This window comes from Scyliorhinus canicula, chromosome 16, assembly GCF_902713615.1.
Source record: "Scyliorhinus canicula chromosome 16, sScyCan1.1, whole genome shotgun sequence".
NCBI classification, from domain to species: Eukaryota; Metazoa; Chordata; class Chondrichthyes; order Carcharhiniformes; family Scyliorhinidae; genus Scyliorhinus; species Scyliorhinus canicula.
The window spans coordinates 55,598,405-55,620,222 of NC_052161.1; the positions used below are offsets into that span (position 1 = coordinate 55,598,405).

Sequence of the window (21,818 nt, forward strand, 5' to 3'; positions counted from 1 at the left end):
TCCCAGAGTGATCCCTCACTAACACTTCTGTCACCTGCCCTTCCTTATTGCCCAAGAGGAGGTTAAGTTTTTCCCCCTCTCTAGTCGGGCCATCCACATACTGAATGAGAAATTCCTCCTAAATACACTCAACAAATTTCTCTCCATACAAGACCCAAATGTTGCACTCAAGTGCTAAGCCACACTTAAGTTAGCTGGCTTTATATGCTGCTAAAACAAATGCCAGCAGTGCCAATTTCACAGGAGCCAGATTCACTCTGGAGCTTAATTAGCTAAGCCCAACTGTTCTTCCAGTGGAGGCCTTGTTAAAATCCTGCTTGAGGCTGTGAACTTTAGAATTTAAATTCTAGATTTCAGGTAAATGCTAACTATAAACAAAACTTGATTTTTACCGAAGATTTGAGAGGTTAAGATTCTTTATTCACCATCCACCAACATCCAGTCTTAGCATGACTATGACAAAACTGGCACCAGCAAAACTCCACGATGGACTTGGGTACATGCTGGACATGATATCTGCCCAGACCAGTGGGGACCAACATCCCTCTGTCAGCCGAACATTGTAAATTGTTTGAAACCAATGAGGGCTGATCAAGTAGAATGCTGGAACAGTGAATTAAAGCTCTGTTAAAGTTGAATTATAGAACATTCCATATAGTATTTTTCAGTGTTTACCTAATTCAGTCTTAAATATTGTGACTGATTTGGTTTGAGGAGCTACTTGTGGTCATGGGTTCTATGTTTTTGGAACACTTGTGAGCTGTTGTTTACTTTTTTGCTACCGTACTAATGCTGTGATTATGCTCTATCCTTCCTGAGGCATCAGAAAGTGGAAACAATGCATTATTTATCCTGAAACCCTTTCATAATTTTAAACACTTCTATTAAGTCTCTCTAACCTTCCCTGTTCAAATGAATATGGTTCTAGTTATTGCAAATGTATTATAAAATGAATTCATTCTAAAAGCCACCTCTTATCTATTTTTGATTTATTATATTTAATTAAGCCTAGACAAAATGTATAAATTAATTCTAAAAAGCAACTTTAGTAATGGGTTATTCATTTGTTATCGTTACCATTGTTTGGATCAGATAGGGAGGGATAGGATGGCACTCCTCTTTTACCACTTGTTTGATTGCAGCAGGTTTATAAAAGGATATGCTTGCCAAGTCAGTGAATGTTTAACTGTTTGCATGTTGTGACTATAAGACCCAAACAGACATGTTTACTTGACGTACATTTATTGTATCTAACCCAGTCTAAGAAAAATAATAAAACGCTCCAACATTTACACAGAAGCAAACGCGAAGTTCACACACACACACCAAAGAATTACAGAATGGAAGGATAGATTAAGTGTTTTTTTTTTGGAATCCGATAAAAGTTAAAGATGTATGGATCTTGTAGATTGATTAATTGGATGGTTCCTAACTGGTCTGGTGGATCTTCTAGTTTCAACATTAGGTAGTTTAAAGATATAGATGGGCAATTTATTTGTTCTTCTGGAGACAGCATCTACTGTGTTGAGTTCTTTAAAAGGTCTCTGTCTGCAGCAGTCAAAGAGCAGATAGAGTTCAAGTTTACGAGATGGATGGAGGACGAGGAAGGCCCACACAACGTTCTTTGGTGTCTTTTCTACTTTTGTTTCTAGCCTGGAGGAAGCAGTTTTTTTTTAACCCAAAAGAGTGAACTAACTTGTCACATAATCCACACTCCCATTAACTGCCCAGTTACCCAAATATGCGTACATCTAGTGTCTTCTAGGAGGCTGGTTTAGATTTGATTAATCTGCCTGGGTGAATTCCTTTCTCAGCCAGAATTAACTGCCTGATGCATAGTCCCCATTCAGTTGGTTGTCTCAATGTCCTGTGAATGGGTTAGGAGATGAGCCCATTCACACTCATTCAAGGTAATTGTCTCTGCTGGGGGTTTCTAGACTGGTAAGCTTCACTTACTGGCTTTGTAGTTTGTCATGTACAGTGATGCAAATGTTCAGTCATCTTGAATCTTCAGTTTCAAGTGACTGCTGGAATATTGCCTCAGCCTCTCTCAAATTAGTAGTTTTCAGCCAGTAAATACATAAGTAATCTTCGATATAAAGCCTAGCTTCACACTACAAGATGAATATGGTTCATGGTTCAGTGTTTTCTTCTTCTCTGCAAATATAAATTTCACAACTTAATCAAATTCCCACAGACCCTGAGAGTACTGAAGTACCTAACGTCAGCTAATAATATATTGACACTGTTAGCCATCTAGTGACCAACTAATAATCCAAACAAATCCTGCCTGATAACTCTCAAAATACCATATAACCCTTTCCTATGCCCTCCCTGATCAACCCAACATGCTGGCCTCTTGATAATAAACATTGTTGTTACTGATCACTGCTTCCTACGTACACCGCAGACTTTGATAGAAAAACCTTTATCAGCAAAATTTATCTTCTTAACGTACGTTTTTTGGTGTTTTGAGTGTCAATTTAGCCACAAAATGGCATCAGCTATTCACTCACGTTTTTGATTCATGCCATGCCTGTTGCCCTTGTAGTGTGGATGTTGGCACGCAGTGCAAGAGAAGTCTGTTGGCAGTATACAGAGTAGGCAGATCTTGATATCAAACAGCGTGTTGCACTGGTTTGACGCCACCGCGCTCTCATTTTCAAAGCACAATTCTCCAGCTTAATATAGTTGCTGAGCACATAGTTGAGTAGCACATAGCTCATACATAGCTGAGCACACGTTTAGCAGCAGGAAGGGCCCCCACTATCATTAACAGTGCTATTTAAAATGATCATCAACCATTAATTAAAACGGTTAATCGAGGATTGATTTCTACCGGCTGTTACAGCGATCTTCGAGGTGTTTAGTGGTTTCTAGAGTTGTTCAAAGTTGCTGAAGTCTATGGAGAGTTCTGAGCACTTGCTCAAGGACTTTGCCCTGACTTCAAGGATCTGCACAACAATATCTGGTATCAACAGTATGCATTTCCCTGTGACTAGAATGAGTGAAGGCAGCACCGGGGAGAAGGGCTTTCAGCAGGAGGCCATACCTGCCGAGGATGTTCAGAGAGCAATTCTCCCACTGTAATCTCAGTGAGGAATCGTGTGCTGGTGCTTCAGGAAGGACAGGCAGACGTTCAACAAAATCTGCAGGAACAATTTCAATTTCAGAACAGGGCATTATAGTGGCTGAACAGGTGACTGTGTTAATCAAGTTCTGAAGACCAAGAGATTCAGAGATTTGTTGTCAATATTTTGGGATAACATTCCGCACAATTTGTATGAGGAAGACAAACCAATGAATTGCATTACTAGGTTTATTTTCACCCCCCCCCCCCCCCTCACACGGAACTATTTGTTTAGTTTCCCAAAATCCAGTTGGTGGGATTTAAAATCAAATATCAGTTGTTAACTTGGCTCAAAATGAAGGTTTTGTATCTGGATCACTGAGCCAATATATGGTTTTAGAGTCATTCATTTTTTTCGTATAATTTACAGCGCAGAAGGAGGCCATTCGGCCCATCTAGTCTGCACCGCTCTTGGAAAGAGCACCCCACCCAAGCCCACACCTCCACCCTATCCCCATAACCCAGTAACCTCACTCAACACTAAGGGCAATTTTGGACACTAAGGGCAATTAACATGGCCAATCCACCTAACCTGCACGTCTTTGGACTGTGGGAGGAAACCGGAGCACCCGGAGGAAACCCACGCAGACACGGGGAGAACGTGCAGACTCCGCACAGACAGCGACCCAAGCCGGGAATCGAACCTGGGACCCTGGAGCTGTGAAGCAATTGTGCTAACCACTACGCTACCGTGCTGCCCCTTCATAAAACAACGTTTGGAAATGGGGCATTAGAAATACAATGAGAGGAATAAAAAACATACACTGTGCAAAACCTGCTAATAAAAGGGTGGCACTGTTGCACAATGGTTAGCACTGCTGCATCACAGCACCAGGGACCTGCGTTCAATTCCAGCCTTGGCTGGCTATCTGCACATTCTCCCCATGTCGGTGTGGGTTTCCTCCAGGTGCTCTGGTTTCCTCCCATGATCCCAAGATGTGCAGGTTAAGTGGGGTTACAGGGATAGGGCGGGCGAGTGGGCCTAAGGGTGCTCTTTCAGAGGGTTGGGACAGACTCGATTAGCTAAGTGGCCTCCTTCCACACTAGGGATTCTATGAAAAGGAAGAAGAAACGGAATGAATCAAATCACTAGGGCTGACATCCTTAATTCCTCACAATGATGAGTAGTTATTATTGGTTGAAATAGCATAACAGAACAATGACATCAAAGAGTAACCTAACCTGTACAACAGCACTTTCTGTGTTGGAACGATTCAACCAATGTTTTCCGGGTGAGGCCTGTACCCCTGTCAGAACAGGGCCCATAAGCAATCATCATTATCTCAAGAAGGTCAATCTTGAGGCTGCAGCTCCCATGCCTAGAACGTTGTTTATGATTGACAGACTGACCATTGATTCAGCATCTCAATAATGACTATTTATTACCCCAGTGGAACATTATAAAGAACACACACAAAAAAACCCAAATCTACCATATACGGGCTAATCTCCTACAGAGGGAGTCAGTAAATGTAATAAGAGGACTAATTCAGATATAACAAGCCAGGAAGGACTTGAAGGATGTCTTTGTATATTGTAATGTATTCTAAATGTTAATGCCGTGACATTTATTCATGGTTTATGAACTGTTTTTAGGTTTTGACTATAGTAAAAGTAAGTTCTATAGGGGTTTTATCGTTCTTCAAATTTTACTGGGCAGCTCTCGTAAAATGGATAAGAGCCAGAAAAAGGCCTTTTTAAAAATCAATCAGGGATCATAATCCTTAATTAATATGACGAATAGATTACTCAATGTTTGTCAAGTCAATTTATGGTTATTTCAACTTTACTTCCTAATTGGGCATTAGCTTGAAAGCAACATCCTAAGCACTGGCAAATTAAATATTACCCGTTAAAAACCCAGCTTGGGGATTTGGCTGATAATGTTTTATAAGCGACGGAACAGCCAGTAGATTTTCGGCTGAAAATGTCCTGATTTCAATCGAAGGAGCATCTCTTCTGATCCGACTTCTGGACGCGCCTGAAGAACTTTGTCACTTTCGAGGCAATATTTGCTGGTTTCACTTCTAGAATAGTTCACAGGTACAGCGGGCCCAGGATGGGGCTGGAGTTGTTTCCTGCACCTAGAGGCTTTGAGGCGAACGGATCCTTTTTCACCTATTTTTCTGAATTCCGCTCCCCCGACCATCTGCTGCCAGTCAGCGTGGAGACAGCGGTACTTGTGCTGGTTTTCCTGGTCTCCTTGATGACCAATGCCTGCATGACTGGGCTCGTTATAAAGGGCAAGAAACTCGTCAATTTCCAGTGTTTGGTGCTGAATCTCTTCCTGGCTGACATTGTGTTCGTGGGGGTCATTCCGGTCATCCTCGCCGTCCGCTGGACTGAATCGTGGACCCTTGGAGCCATTGTGTGCCACGCTCTTTTCTATGTTATGGCCCTGAGTGGCGGCGTGACCATTATCACTCTAGCTGCCATTAGCATCGAGCGGTCCATCTCCATTCTCCAAATGCGCTTAAAAGCTCCGCTACATTGCAAGTCGGTGACAGCAGTCGTGCTGACTATTTGGGTGTTCTCCGCCCTGACGTCTCTGCCTCTGTGCATCCACTTTCAGGTGATGACCATTCATGTTAAAGACCAGGTAAGACCGCCCCCATGAATCTGTCAAACATGAAGCAACATTTAACCAGTGGATTTAAACATACTTCCCCCCCCCCCCCCCCGCCCCCTTCCCTGGTTTTAAGAAAACCTCTACACAGACACAGAAACATTTACTTCTGCTGCCTGAAAGTGTCAAGTGGACCAATCCTGACCTGTCCATTCCTTGGTCACTTTGAAGCTCTTTCATTTCCTGAAGTAAACTCTAAATTTTGATTAAGCCTCTACATTTAAAAAAAAACTGTGTAAATCGTTGAATTCCGCAATCCCAAACATTTCATTACTTGAAATTGTGCGTGACGGGAACTGCTGACCTTTAGAGCAGAAATGCTCCACGAGCTTATCTGTGCCTGGAGCAGGGATCCAAACCAGTGGCTGTTACCAGGGCAACTGCGTTTTTATTGTGTTGGATCCCAGAATTTTTACTGGTGTTTTGAAATCTGTCTATTTGCCTGTGGTAACAGAAAACCATTGACTGCAGAAAGCTCCAATATTCCAAATTCTGCACATCTGTAATAGAAACAGAACATTTCAGAAATACGTTAAGGCCTATCCACATTTTTTAAAAAGAGAGAAAGATCACGCGGGTGTGAAAATTCCCTGAGCCTGTTTTCTCTTCATTAAGTGAATTGATGTTTACTTCCAACGTCTGTTTGAATTTCTAGGCATCAGCCTGTGGATGGGAAAGAGGGACATGACTGAGTCACGTTGCGCACACCTCCGGTCCCTTCTGTCGAAACAATCACTTCACTATCCCACATAGAGGGAAGTGGGGAAACGGAAGGGCCATTGTCTTTTTCACCTCAGTGATATATTATATAACCATTCAATCTGTGAATTGTTTGGCATATTTGAATTAAATTACTCATGTGGTAGCTCCAGACAGTACACTGGAGACTTCCAGTAACAACAAAGGGGGTTTCTTAACAGTAGGCAAAGGCAACTATATACTGGCAAAGAGCAATGCCGGTTAGAGCTTGACTCTCCAGCTCCAGGGTCCACACTGCCTCAGTCCCAGCTCCCAGGGCCCAGCACTTTCTCCCGATTGGGCGGGGCAACATGCTCCTGTGCGATTGGTCCTGAGACGGCCACTTGGTTTGACACATGCAAAATCCAAAAGGTTTTTTAGTCATCCATTGTTTTATAATATTGTTCAAAGATCAGAGCCATACTAAAAATTCACAATACCCCCATTTTATTGAATATTGAATACAGATTATTTTGAAGTGTTTTCTCACGTTGAAAGTGGCAACGTATTTACATGAAACCAAAGAGAAAATGCTGGAAAATCTCAGCAGATCTAGCAGCATCTGTAGGGAGAGTAAAGAGCTAATGTTTCGAGTCCAGATGACCCTTTGTCAAAGTATTTACATGCATGGACAAAAATGAAAGCCCGGTTACTGTGGGTCACTATCTGTGCGGAATTTGCACCATTAACAATTCTGAAATTGCCGAAGCTCAATCGAATGCTCATTGGGCATACGAAGGGTTGGATCTTTTTAAAGAAAGCAGTGGTGACGACTGAAACCAGTTTCAAGAAGTGTGATTTAGGAACAGAGCTTCACCCAAAGCTCCCAGCCTCTGTCATCTCTGCTTGACCAGCCTTTCTGTCCAAACTATCCATTTGTCCTATACCCATTGATCAAATTGCTTCATAGAATCATAGAATTTACAGTGCAGAAGGAGACCATTCGGCCCATCGAGTCTGCACCAGCACCGGAAAGAGCACCCTACCCAAGCCCATACCTCCACCCTAACCCCATAACCCAGTAACCCCACCTAACCATTTTTTTTGGACATTAAGGGTAATTTAGCATGGCCAATCTACCTAACCTGCACATCTTTGGACTTTGGGAGGAAACCGGAGCACCCGGAGGAAACCCAGGCACACACGGGGAGAACGTGCAGATTCTGCAGACAGTGACCCAAGCCGGGAATCGAACCTGGGACCCTGGAGCTGTGAAATAACTGTGCTAACCCACTGGCTACCATGCTGCCAGCACAGATACAGAGTCTCTGGAGTTATACAAGTCTTGGCTGTAAGGGGTACACAAACTGGTGGAGGAACAACACATTCCTGTGTGCCATTACTGGAGGCAAAGATGGAGAAAGCCTCTGGCAGTCAGAGGAGTGTTGGAGGTGACCAAGATGCTGAGTCCCAGTCTGATGATGAGCCTCTGGAGTCATCCTTTAGGATGTCGAATGTGAGGTTCATGGAGATGTGTCAGAGATACTAGAGGGGCCGTGTGCACTGGCATGGACTTTCGAGGAGTCCTTGCAGGACTCCTCCATGGACACATTACTTCCTCCATGGACAGACTGGTAACTGTCATGGGGGGCCAAAGCCTGAGCCACTTAAATGATAGTGAGCATATGTTCTGACCCGCAGTCCAACACTTTTGTCTCTCAGCACATCTGGCAGTGAGGGTGTGCTCCATGTGCCTATCCACTAACTGTGCTATTCATATATATTTCTTTGTGCTTTATATGGAACAGCTATATAATTTAATATGTTACATTAATACCTGCATGTCGCATCACACGTGTTTAAAAGTGTTAAACCTCAAAATATCCGAAGGAAATAAATGGGCTCCAATAGTCATTGTCGATTTTGTTACCTATATTCATTGGCTCAAACCTCTCACTGGCCGAATGTGAAGAGATTTTTAAAAAATCACTTTGATTAATTGGACAAGGAAGAAACACTAACAGCCAGCAGCACAAAGCAAACCAGCAAAATGTTTTATTTTCAAATGTTGCCACTCACAAAGGGTAAGTACCACAAAACCTACCGACCAAATTGTTCAAACCATTTTCTTGGTGGCCTTTAAGTGGCCGTCTTGTTTGCTGTTGGTCAAGGGACCTCATGTCACTGAAAGGACTGATATTTGTCATGGCGATACATTCATTGCTGCTCGGTGCTGAGTTCAGGCTGCACTCAGTTAGTGAGCCAGATGATGGTACTGGCTATTGGTAAAGACTCCTTGGAAAAAACCCCAGCAGGGAGATTCAAAAAGAACTGCAAATCCTCCCAATGAAATGAAAAATGAAATGAAAATCGCTTATTGTCACGAGTAGGCTTCAATGAAGTTACTGTGAAAAGCCCCTAGTCGCCACATTCCGGCGCCTGTCCGGGGAGGCTGGTACAGGAATCGAACCGTGCTGCTGGCCTGCTTGGTCTGCTTTAAAAGCCAGCGATTTAGCCTTGTGAGCTAAACCAGCCCCTGTGAAGGGGGAGAAATGACTTATTATCATGTAAATAATTGAGAAAAATATTAATGGCGAGTAAGGAGGAAATAATGAGGACTTAAATAAAGGTATTTAATTTTTAAACAAATACTTCAAATCCCCTGTACAAGATGTGGCAGATATATAAATCTTACAATGTAAATAAAATAAGATTGGTGAGCGAGGACCTGACGTGTAGCTAGATTTTTAAAAATACATTTGATAAAGTATGAGATAGTGCTAAATAGTGCTGTAGGTTTATATCAGTAAGGTCTGTATATTTTGATATTGGTAATCTTTCATTTTTATTCATTAGTGAATTACTTCAGTAAATTGACTGCATTACAATGAGAGCAGACCACTGTCAAGCTCACCCTTTAATAAGTAGCAGAAATTGTGCGTATTGGGATTATGCATTAGTAACACTACAAGTGATCTACAAGTATTGAATCTACTTCCCTGCACACAATATAGTCATTATTGTTTTACGCAGGCTGAGGTGTTTGTCTTCTTATAGACGCACAGCACCAGCAAAAGTCTTGATATTAACATTTTTCATCATTGTCTATCTTAAGGCTTATCAGTTAGTGGAATAAATCCACTTTGCAAGTAATGTATTGTTTTTGATGTTTAAACAGGAACATCAGATTTGCACACTGGTATGGCCAAATACTGCACAAGAGATCATCTGGGATTTGTCCTACGGCCTGTTCAACTTCACCATTCCAGGATTAATCATTGTCATCAGTTACACAAAGATATTAAAGGTGTCTGCTATTCATTCAAGTGACCTAGTCAATTTCTTAATGAGCTTAGAAGTCAAGAAATAGAAATATATGATATTTTAGAATTTAGCTGTGAACTAGAATCCAGAGACGGACTGACACTTTTGGGGACCCTGCATTTTCCCGCTTTGCGGGGGCTCCACATGATGCCCTTACTCCCCCTGGATATGGTCCGCCCCAATGGAGCTGCGCTCCACCCTCAATGATGTTGAGCCCTGTCCCAATGATGGTGAGCCCTGCCCCAATGACATTGAGCTCTGCCCCAATGACATTGAGCACCACCCCAATGACGTTGAGCCCCAACCCAATGACGTTGTGCCTCAACCCAATGACATTGAGCCCCAACCCAATGATATTGAGCCCTGCCCCAATGACGTTGAGCCCTGCCCCAATGACGTTGTGCCCTGCCCCAATGATGTTGAGCCCCAACCCAATGACGTTGAGCCCCAACCCAATGACGTTGAGCCCCACCCCAATGACATTGAGCCCCAACCCAATGACGTTGAGCCCTGCCCCAATGACGTTGAGCCCTGCCGCAATGATGTTGAGCCCCAACCCAATGACATTGAGCCCCAAACCAATGACATTGAGCTCCACCCCAATGACGTTGAGCCCCAACCCAATCACTTTGAGCACTGTCCCAATGACGTTGAGTCTTGCCCCAGTGACGTTGAGCCCTGCTCCAATAACATTTAACCCTGTCCTAATTACATTGAGCCCTGCTACAATGACATTAACCCCCGCTCCAATGACATTGAACCCTGTCCCAATGACATTGAGCCCCGCCCCAATGACATTGAGCTCCACCCCAATGACGTTGAGCCCCAACCCAATCACTTTGAGCACTGTCCCAATGACGTTGAGTCTTGCCCCAGTGACGTTGAGCCCTGCTCCAATGACATTTAACCCTGTCCTAATTACATTGAGCCCTGCTACAATGACATTAAGCCCCGCTCCAATGACATTGAACCCTGTCCCAATGACATTGAGCCCCGCCCCAATGACATTGAGACCCACCCTAATGCTGTTGAGCCCCACCCCAATGATGTTGAGCCCTGCCCCAATGACATTGAGCTCTGCCCCAATAACATTAAGCCCTGACCCAATGACGTTGAGCCCCGACCCAATGACGTTTAGTCCTACCCCAATGACGTTGAGCCCCAACCCAATGACATTGAGCCCCAACCTAATGACATTGAGCCCCAGCCCAATGATGTTGAGCCCCAACCCAATGACGTTGAGCCCCACCCCAATGACATTGAGTCCCAACCCAATGACATTGAGCCCCACCCCAATGACATTGAGCCCCAATCCAATGACATTGAGCCCCAACCCAATGACATTGAGCCCTGCCCCAATGACGTTGTGCCCTGCCCCAATGACGTTATGCCCTGCCCCAATGACGTTGAGCCCCAACCCAATGACACTGAGCCCCAACCCAATGACACTGATCCCCACCCCAATGACATTGATCCCCAACCCAATGACGTTGAGCCCCACCCCAACGACGTTGAACCCCAACCCAATGACGTTGAGCTCTGCCCCAATGACGTTGAGCCCTACCCCAATGATGTTGAGCCCCACCCCAATGATGTTGCGCCCCACCCCAATGATGTTGAGCCCCACCCCAATGATGTTGAGCCCCACCCCAATGATGGTGAGCCCTGCCCCAATGACATTGAGCTCTGCCCCAAAAACATTAAGGCCTGTCCCAATGACGTTGAGCCCTGCCCCAATGACATTGAGCCCCAACCCAATGACATTGAGTCCTACCCCAATGATGTTGAGCCCCAACCCAATGACATTGAGCCCCAACGCAATGACATTGAGCCCCACCCCAATGACGTTGAGCCCCAACCCCATGGCGTTGTGCCCCAACCCAATGACATTGAGCCCCAACCCAATGATATTGAGCCCTGCCCCAATGACGTTGTGCCCCAACCCAATGACGTTGAGCCCCATCCCAATGACGTTGAGCCCCAACCCAATGACGTTGAGCCCCAACCCAATGACATTGAGCCCCAACCCAGTGACATTAAGCCCCAACCCAATGACATTGAGCCCCACCCCAATGACGTTGAGCCCCAACCCAATGACATTGAGCCCCAACCCAATGATGTTGAGCCCCACCCCAATGATGTTGAGCCCCAATCCAATGACATTGAGCCCCACCGCAATGGTGTTGTGCCCCAACTCAATGACATTGAGCCCCAACCCAATGACATTGAGCCCCAACCCAATGACATTGATCCCCACCCCAATGACATTGAGCCCCACCCCAATGACGTTAAGCCCTGCCCCAATGACATTGAGCCCCGCCTCAATGACGTTGAGCCCCACCCCAATGATGTTGAGCCCCACCCCAATGATGTTGAGCCCCACCCCAGTGACATTGAGCCCCACCCCAATGACATTGAGCCCCAATCCAATGACATTGAGCCCCAACCCAATGACATTGAGCCCTGTCCCAATGACGTTGTGCCCCAACCCAATGACATTGAACCCCAATCCAATGCCATTGAGCCCCACCCCAATGACGTTGAGCCCCAACCCAATGACATTGAGCCCCAACGCAATGACATTGAGCCCCAACCCAATGACGTTGAGCCCTGCCCCAATGACGTTGAGCCCTGCCGCAATGATGTTGAGCCCCAACCCAATGACATTGAGCCCCACCCCAATGACGTTGAGCCCCAACCCAATGACGTTGAGCCCTGCCCCAATGACGTTGAGCCCTGCCCCAATGACGTTGAGCCCCACCCCAATGATGTTGAGCCCTGCCCCAATGACATTGAGCCCCACCCCAATGATGTTAAGCCCTGCCCCAATGACATTGAGCTCTGCCCCAAAAACATTAAGACCTGTCCCAATGCCGTTGAGCCCTGCCCCAATGACATTGAGCCCCAACCCAATGACATTGAGTCCTACCCCAATGATGTTGAGCCCCAACCCAATGACATTGAGCCCCAACGCAATGACATTGAGCCCCACCCCAATGACGTTGAGCCCCAACCCCATGGTGTTGTGCCCCAACCCAATGCCATTGAGCCCCAACCCAATGATATTGAGCCCTGCCCCAATGACGTTGTGCCCTGCTCCAATGATGTTGAGCCCGAACCCAATAACGTTGAGCCCCACCCCAATGACATTGAGCCCCACCCCAATGACGTTGAGCCCCAACCCAATGATGTTGTGCCCTGCCCCAATGACGTTGAGCCCAGCCCCAATGTTGTTGAGCCCCAACCCAATGACGTTGAGCCCCAACCCAATGGCATTGAGCCCCAACCCAATGACATTGAGCCCCACCCCAATGACGTTGAGCCCCAACCCAATGACATTGAGCCCTGCCCCAATGACGTTATGCCCTGCCCCAATGACGTTGTGCCCTGCCCCAATGACATTGAGCCCCGACCCAATGACATTGAGTCACAATAAATGACATTGAGCCCCACCCCAATGACGTTGAGCCCCAACCCAATGATGTTGAGCCCTGCCCCAATGACGTTGAGCCCTGCCACAATGATGTTGATCCCCAACCCAATGACATTGAGCCCCACCCGAATGACATTGAGCCCCAACCCAATGAGATTGAGCCCCACCCCAATGACGTTGAGCCCCAACTCAATGACATTGAGCCCCAACCCAATGACATTGAGCCCCAACCCAATGACATTGAGCCCCACCCGAATGACGTTGAGCCCCAACCCAATGACGTTGAGCCCTGCCCCAATGTTGTTGAGCCCCAACCCAATGACATTGAGCCCCAACCCAATGGCATTGAGCCCCAACCCAATGACATTGAGCCCCACCCCAATGACGTTGAGCCCCAACCAAATGACATTGAGCCCTGCCCCAATGACGTTGTGCCCTGCCCCAATGACGTTGTGCCCTGCCCCAATGACATTGAGCCCCGACCCAATGACATTGAGTCACAATAAATGACATTGAGCCCCATCCCAATGACGTTGAGCCCCAACCCAATGATGTTGAGCCCTGCCCCAATGACGTTGAGCCCTGCCGCAATGATGTTGATCCCCAACCCAATGACATTGAGCCCCAACCCAATGACATTGACCCCCACCCGAATGACATTGAGCCCCAATCCAATGACATTGAGCCCCACCCCAATGACGTTGAGCCCCAACTCAATGACATTGAGCCCCAACCCAATGACATTGAGCCCCAACCCAATGACATTGAGCCCCACCCGAATGACGTTGAGCCCCAACCCAATGACGTTGAGCCCCACCCCAATGACGTTGAGCCCCAACCCAATGACGTTGAGCCCTGCCCCAATGACGTTGAGCCCCACCCCAATGATGTTGAGCCCCACCCCAATGATGTTGAGCCCCACCCCAATGATGGTGAGCCCTGCCCCAATGACATTGAGCTCTGCCCCAATAACATTAAGACCTGTCCCAATGACGTTGAGCCCTGCCCCAATGACATTGTGTCCTGCCCCAATGACATTGAGCCCCAACCCAATGACATTGAGCCCCAACCCAATGACATTGAACCCCACCCCAATGACATTGAGCCCCAATCCAATTACATTGAGCCCCACCCCAATGACGTTGAGCCCCAACCCAATGACATTGAGCCCCAACCCAATGATGTTGAGCCCCTCCCCAATGATGTTGAGCCCCAATCCAATGACATTGAGCCCCACCGCAATGATGTTGTGCCCCAACTCAATGACATTGAGCCCCAACCCAATGACATTGAGCCCCAACCCAATGACATTGAGCCCCACCCCAATGATGTTGAGCCCCACCCCAAAGATGTTGAGCCCCACCCCAGTGACATTGAGTTCCACCCCAATGACATTGAGCCCCAATCCAATGACATTGAGCCCCAACCCAATGACATTGAGCCCTGTCCCAATGACGTTGTGCCCTGCCCCAATGACGTTATGCCCTGCCCCAATGACGTTGAGCCCCAACCCAATGACACTGAGCCCCAACCCAATGACACTGATCCCCACCCCAATGATGTTGAGCCCCAACCCAATGACGTTGAGCCCTGCTCCAATGATGTTGAGCCCCAACCCAATGACATTGAGCCCCAACCCAATGACATTGAGCCCCAACCCAATGACATTGAGCCCCACCCCAATGACATTGAGCCCCAACCCAATGACATTGAGCCCCACCCCAATGACATTGAACCCCAATCCAATGCCATTGAGCCCCACCTCAATAACGTTGAGCCCCAACCCAATGACATTGAGCCCCAACGCAATGACATTGAGCCCCAACCCAATGACATTGAGCCCCACCCCAATGACGTTGAGGCCCAACCCAATGATGTTGAGCCCTGCCCCAATGACGTTGAGCCCTGCCCCAATGACGTTGAGCCCACCCCAATGATGTTGAGCCCCACCCCAATGATGTTGAGCCCCACCCCAATGATGGTGAGCCCTGCCCCAATGACATTGAGCTCTGCCCCAAAAACATTAAGACCTGTCCCAATGACGTTGAGCCCTGCCCCAATGACATTGAGCCCCAACCCAATGACATTGAGTCCTACCCCAATGATGTTGAGCCCCAGCCCAATGACATTGAGCCCCAACGCAATGACATTGAGCCCCACCCCAATGACGTTGAGCCCCAACCCCATGGCGTTGTGCCCCAACCCAATGACATTGAGCCCCAACCCAATGATATTGAGCCCTGCCCCAATGACGTTGTGCCCTACTCCAATGATGTTGAGCCCCAACCCAATAACGTTGAGCCCCAACCCAATGACATTGAGCCCCACCCCAATGACGCTGAGCCCCAACTAATGATGTTGTGCCCTGCCCCAATGACGTTGAGCCCTGCCCCAATGTTGTTGAGCCCCAACCCAATGACATTGAGCCCCAACCCAATGGCATTGAGCCCCAACCCAATGACATTGAGCCCCACCCCAATGACGTTGAGCCCCAACCCAATGACATTGAGCCCCGACCCAATGACATTGAGCCACAATAAATGACATTGAGCCCCACCCCAATGACATGGAGCCCCAACCCAATGATGTTGAGCCCTGCCCCAATGACGTTGAGCCCTGCCGCAATGATGTTGATCCCCAACCCAATGACATTGAGCCCCATCCGAATGACATTGAGCCCCAATCCAATGACATTGAGCCCCAATCCAATGACATTGAGCCCCAATCCAATGACATTGAGCCCAACCCAATGATGTTGAGCCCCAACCCAATGACGTTGAGCCCTGCCCCAATGACGTTGAGCCCTGCTCCAATGATGTTGAGCCCCAACCCAATGACATTGAGCCCCAACCCAATGACATTGAGCCCCACCCCAATGACATTGAGCCCCAACCCAATGACATTGAGCCCCACCCCAATGACATTGAACCCCAATCCAATGCCATTGAGCCCCACCCCAATGACGTCGAGCCCCAACCCAATGACATTGAGCCCCAACCCAATGCCATTGAGCCCCACCTCAATAACGTTGAGCCCCAACCCAATGACATTGAGCCCCAACGCAATGACATTGAGCCCCAACCCAATGACATTGAGCCCCACCCCAATGACGTTGAGCCCCAACCCAATGATGTTGAGCCCTGCCCCAATGACGTTGAGCCCTGCCCAATGACGTTGAGCCCCACCCCAATGATGTTGAGCCCCACCCCAATGATGTTGAGCCCCACCCCAATGATGGTGAGCCCTGCCTCAATGACATTGAGCTCTGCCCCAAAAACATTAAGACCTGTCCAAATGACGTTGAGCCCTGCCCCAATGACATTGAGCCCCAACTCAATGACATTGAGTCCTACCCCAATGATGTTGAGCCCCAGCCCAATGACATTGAGCCCCAACGCAATGACATTGAGCCCCACCCCAATGACGTTGAGCCCCAACCCCATGGCGTTGTGCCCCAACCCAATGACATTGAGCCCCAACCCAATGATATTGAGCCCTGCCCCAATGACGTTGTGCCCTGCTCCAATGATGTTGAGCCCCAACCCAATAACGTTGAGCCCCAACCCAATGACATTGAGCCCCACCCCAATGACGCTGAGCCCCAACTAATGATGTTGTGCCCTGCCCCAATGACGTTGAGCCCTGCCCCAATGTTGTTGAGCCCCAACCCAATGACATTGAGCCCCAACCCAATGGCATTGAGCCCCAACCCAATGACATTGAGCCCCACCCCAATGACGTTGAGCCCCAACCCAATGACATTGAGCCCTGCCCCAATGACGTTGTGCCCTGCCCCAATGACGTTGTGCCCTGCCCCAATGACATTGAGCCCCGACCCAATAACATTGAGCCACAACAAATGACATTGAGCCCCACCCCAATGACGTTGAGCCCCAACCCAAGGATGTTGAGCCCTGCCCCAATGACGTTGAGCCCTGCCGCAATGATGTTGATCCCCAACCCAATGACATTGAGCCCCAACCCAATGACATTGAGCCCCACCCGAATGACATTGAGCCCCAATCCAATGACATTGAGCCCCACCCCAATGACGTTGAGCCCCAACTCAATGACATTGAGCCCCAACCCAATGACATTGAGCCCCAACCGAATGACATTGAGCCCCACCCGAATGACGTTGATCCCCAACCCAATGACGTTGAGCCCCACCCCAATGACGTTGAGCCCCAACCCAATGACGTTGAGCCCTGCCCCAATGACGTTGAGCCCCACCCCAATGATGTTGAGCCCCACCCCAATGATGTTGAGCCCCACCCCAATGATGGTGAGCCCTGCCCCAATGCCATTGAGCTCTGCCCCAAAAACATTAAGACCTGTCCCAATGACGTTGAGCCCTGCCCCAATGACATTGAGCCCCAACCCAATGACATTGAGTCCTACCCCAATGATGTTGAGCCCCAACCCAATGACATTGAGCCCCAACGCAATGACATTGAGCCCCACCCCAATGACGTTGAGCCCCAACCCCATGGCGTTGTGCCCCAACCCAATGACATTGAGCCCTGCCCCAATGACGTTGTGCCCTGCTCCAATGATGTTGAGCCCCAACCCAATAACGTTGAGCCCCAACCCAATGACATTGAGCCCCAACCCAATGGCATTGAGCCCCAACCCAATGACATTGAGCCCCACCCCAATGACGTTGAGCCCCAACCCAATGACATTGAGCCCTGCCCCAATGACGTTGTGCCCTGCCCCAATGACGTTGTGCCCTGCCCCAATGACATTGAGCCCCGACCCAATGACATTGAGCCACAATAAATGACATTGAGCCCCACCCCAATGACGTTGAGCCCCAACCCAATGATGTTGAGCCCTGCCCCAATGACGTTGAGCCCTGCCGCAATGATGTTGATCCCCAACCCAATGACATTGAGCCCCAACCCAATGACATTGAGCCCCACCCGAATGACATTGAGCCCCAATCCAATGACATTGAGCCTCACCCCAATGACGTTGAGCCCCAACTCAATGACATTGAGCCCCAACCCAATGACATTGAGCCCCAACCCAATGACATTGAGCCCAACCCAATGACATTGAGCCCCACCCCAATGACGTTGAGCCCCAACCCAATGACGTTGAGCCCTGTCCCAATGACGTTGAGCCCTACCCCAATGATGTTGAGCCCCACCCCAATGATGTTGAGCTCCACCCCAATGATGGTGAGCCCTGCCCCAATGACATTGAGCTTTGCCCCAATAACATTAAGACCTGTCCCAATGACGTTGAGCCCTTCCCCAATGACATTGAGCCCCAACCCAATGACATTGAGTCCTACCCCAATGATGTTGAGCCCCAACCCAATGACATTGAGCCCCAACGCAATGACATTGAGCCCCACCACAATGCCGTTGTGCCCCAACCCCATGACGTTGTGCCCCAACCCAATGACATTGAGCCCCAACCCAATGACTTTGAGCCCTGCCCCAATGATGTTGAGCCCCAACCCAATGACATTGAGCCCCAACCCAATGACATTGAGCCCCACCCCAATGACATTGGGCCCCAACCCAATGACATTGAGCCCCACCCCAATGACGTTGAGCCCCAACCCAATGACATTGAGCACTGCCCCAATGACGTTGTGCTCTGCCCCAATGACGTTGGTCCTGCCCCAATGACATTGAGCCCCAACTCAATGACATTGAGCCCCAACCCAATGACGTTGAGCCCCAACCCAATGACATTGAGCCCTGCCCCAATGACGTTGAACCCTGCCCCAATGATGTTGAGCCCCAACCCAATGACATTGAGCCCCAACCCAATGACATTGAGCCCCACCCCAATGACATTGAGCCCCAAGTCAATGACATTGAGCCCCACCCCAATGACGTTGAGCCCCAACCCAATGACATTGAGCCCCAACCCAATGACATTGAGCCCCAACCTAATGACATTGAGTCCCACCCCAATGACGTTGAGCCCTAGCCCAATGACGTTGAGCCCCACCCCAATGACGTTGAGCCCCAACCCAATGACGTTGAGCCCTGCCCCAATGACATTGAGCCCCACCCCAATGACGTTGAGCCCCACCCTAATGATGTTGAGCCCCAACCCAATGACATTGAGCCCCACCCCAATGATGTTGAGCCCTGCCCCAATGCTGTTGAGCCCTCCCTGGCTTGGAGGTCGAGTCGCCCTGCTGCTCCCCTCGATGGTTGCTGCTTTGCACCTTTACTCAATGAAAGTTCTGAAACTTCAGACCCATTCAGGAGATGAACTAACTTAAATCTCCAGCACCTCTCAACGCCTGGCAAACTGTTTTCCCGCTGTAAAGGCCAGTCCATTAATCAGAGCCCGATGTTGTTCTGTATTGCTGATAGGCTCACAAAATATGAATGGGCCTATCAGCAAATTTAGAGCGATCAAGTGTGTGATTGGTGTTCCCACCATAGCGGCCACCTCTCCGAATGGTGCTGCAGCGCTGTGTGTTTCGCTGAAAGTCCTCTTCTGCGTGGAATGGAACAAGTGGTTTGAAGGTCGGTACTGGATTGTCAGCCGGCCAAAATAAATCATCACCTTTCTGCCCTTCCTCTGCTGATTTTTATAAATGCGAGCTCAGGCAGTGCCATCACTGAGCTCAAAAAAACTTTGGCTAATTGTGTGCCCGCCTATACGCTGGAAGAAGACAGGTTTGAAGTTGATGTCTCATTGTTGAGTGAGGATTCAGCACAGGAAAAAGGTAGAGAACATTGGTAGAACCTATGCCAAGTGAAGCCCCGGAAGTCCATTTCAACAGAACCGGCTCCATTATAACAGCTTCAATCAGCATAACCAAAAAGATTTGCTGTCACTTTACTCCCGGCCAACAAGTTCTTACTGGAATGTAAGTGTGGTCTGAAATAAGTCCAATTCAATTCCCTTCCTGCAATCTGATAAAAGTGAGGATCACGTATGTATTCTACACTTCGGTTTCCTCCGATTCTGAGAATATTCACTATGCTTCGAGGGAAACTGGATGAAACATGCCCAGTGAGGTGGTGGCACTGTTCAATGTTGTCATATTTGTAAGGCCTGGTGATGTGACATTAGCTTTAACAGTATTTGGGCTAATAATGAGAAGACACAGATAGTGGGCTGGCGTCTCCGCTATTGGTAGCGGAGAATCCAGCCGTAGGGAAAAACGGGAGCGGTGTTGTTTCCGAATCTCCAGTCCCCCGCTGGCTGCAGCATCGATTTTCGTTCCCCTTGCCAGTGAGGGGAAAGCAAATGGGTCAAAATGGACCCAAACGTCCATAGGATTGCTCCCTCCCCCACAATGCTCATCTCTGCTTGGGGGGGTCTCTGTTGGGGGTGTTTGTGGGTGTGTCCAATGGGGGTCTCTGGTGGGGAGGGGGGAAGGGCAGTGACCCAGCAATTTCCATGGTGGTGGGGGGAAGGGGGGGGGGGGCGGATGTTTCTACTTGCCGGGGTAGGGGTGCAGGGACCAGATTTGTGTTGTGGGGGGAGTTGTCCAGCCGCCAGATCTCATTTTTGGGCCAGCTGCTCAAACTGGGGGCCCGTTTGCATGATTCGCAACAGAATGGCTTGCTATCCCCACCATGCATAAATTCTGGGCACCACACCCAGCGCCAGCTCGAAATAGTAGCGAATCAGCTCCGGCAGGGGAACATAGGGCTGAATTCTCCGCCGTCGGGATCCTCTGTTTTACCGCCAGCACGGGGGTTTCCTGATGGTGTGGGGCTGCCCCACAATGGGAAACCCCATTAACCGGCCGGCAAAATGGAGAATCGCGACGGCGTGCGGGCCGGATAAACCTCCCTCAGTCTCCCAGAGAATTCAGCCCACTGTCTGGAACCACACATTGGGTGTAAGCTTTCATTTTCCTTCTTTGACGGTGTAATGATATGGTCTCTTCCACACACAGATAACCAAAGCTGCCCGGAAAAAATTGCAAGCCAGGCGGCCAAGCTCGGAAAACCAACGACAAATTCGAGTTTCCAAACAGGATTATTGGCTCTTCCGGACTCTCCTGATTCTCATGACGTCTTTCTTTATCATGTGGACACCCATTTCTCTGATTATCTTCCTGCTTCTAGTACAGAACTTTAAAAGGGACTTGTTCCTCACCTCCACCTTGTTTTTCTGGGTCTGTGCATTTACATTCACCAACTCGGCTCTGAATCCTATTTTATACGGTGCCACTCAATTTAGGGGTGAATGGCAACGTCTGCTTTGTTTCTTTCATTTTAAAAGCAGAGACAAGACAGCTACAGAACATGCAAACACCAACGTCAGAATTCAGGAGTCACAACCTGCACCTTCTGTTATTTGTGACTAAATTTTCAACCAGCAAAATGTACAAAACAATCTTTATGGAGTAAATTGCCTGACTGGATCAAGGAACTCTGATTATGTATTCTGGTGGGAGAAGCAGGTGAATTATAATAGACACGTGGTTTCCAAAGTTACAAATTGTTGTACGCATTATGTTTGGAGTTTTAGGTCTCTCTTCACTCTTGTTAAATCTAACACCGAAAGAGGGAGGTTGTTCTTTGTGTCACACTTGCTGCAGGATTAATGCTAAGTAGTTAACGACAGATCTGACAATTCCTTAAAGAACTTGTATGAGAAGCAAGGATTGCTGGATGAAAAGAATTGGG

At 48.4% G+C, this 21,818-nt stretch overlaps 1 protein-coding gene across 1 annotated transcript; it reads left to right on the forward strand.

Moving 5' to 3' along the window:
• Positions 1-5,189: 5,189 nt before the first annotated feature.
• Positions 5,190-21,496, forward strand: LOC119950985 (free fatty acid receptor 4-like). The gene is made up of 3 exons (XM_038774018.1): positions 5,190-5,729; positions 9,613-9,792; positions 21,083-21,496. Exons 1-3 carry the CDS (start codon positions 5,190-5,192, stop codon positions 21,494-21,496), a joined length of 1,134 nt encoding a protein of 377 aa, XP_038629946.1.
• Positions 21,497-21,818: the final 322 nt, after the last annotated feature.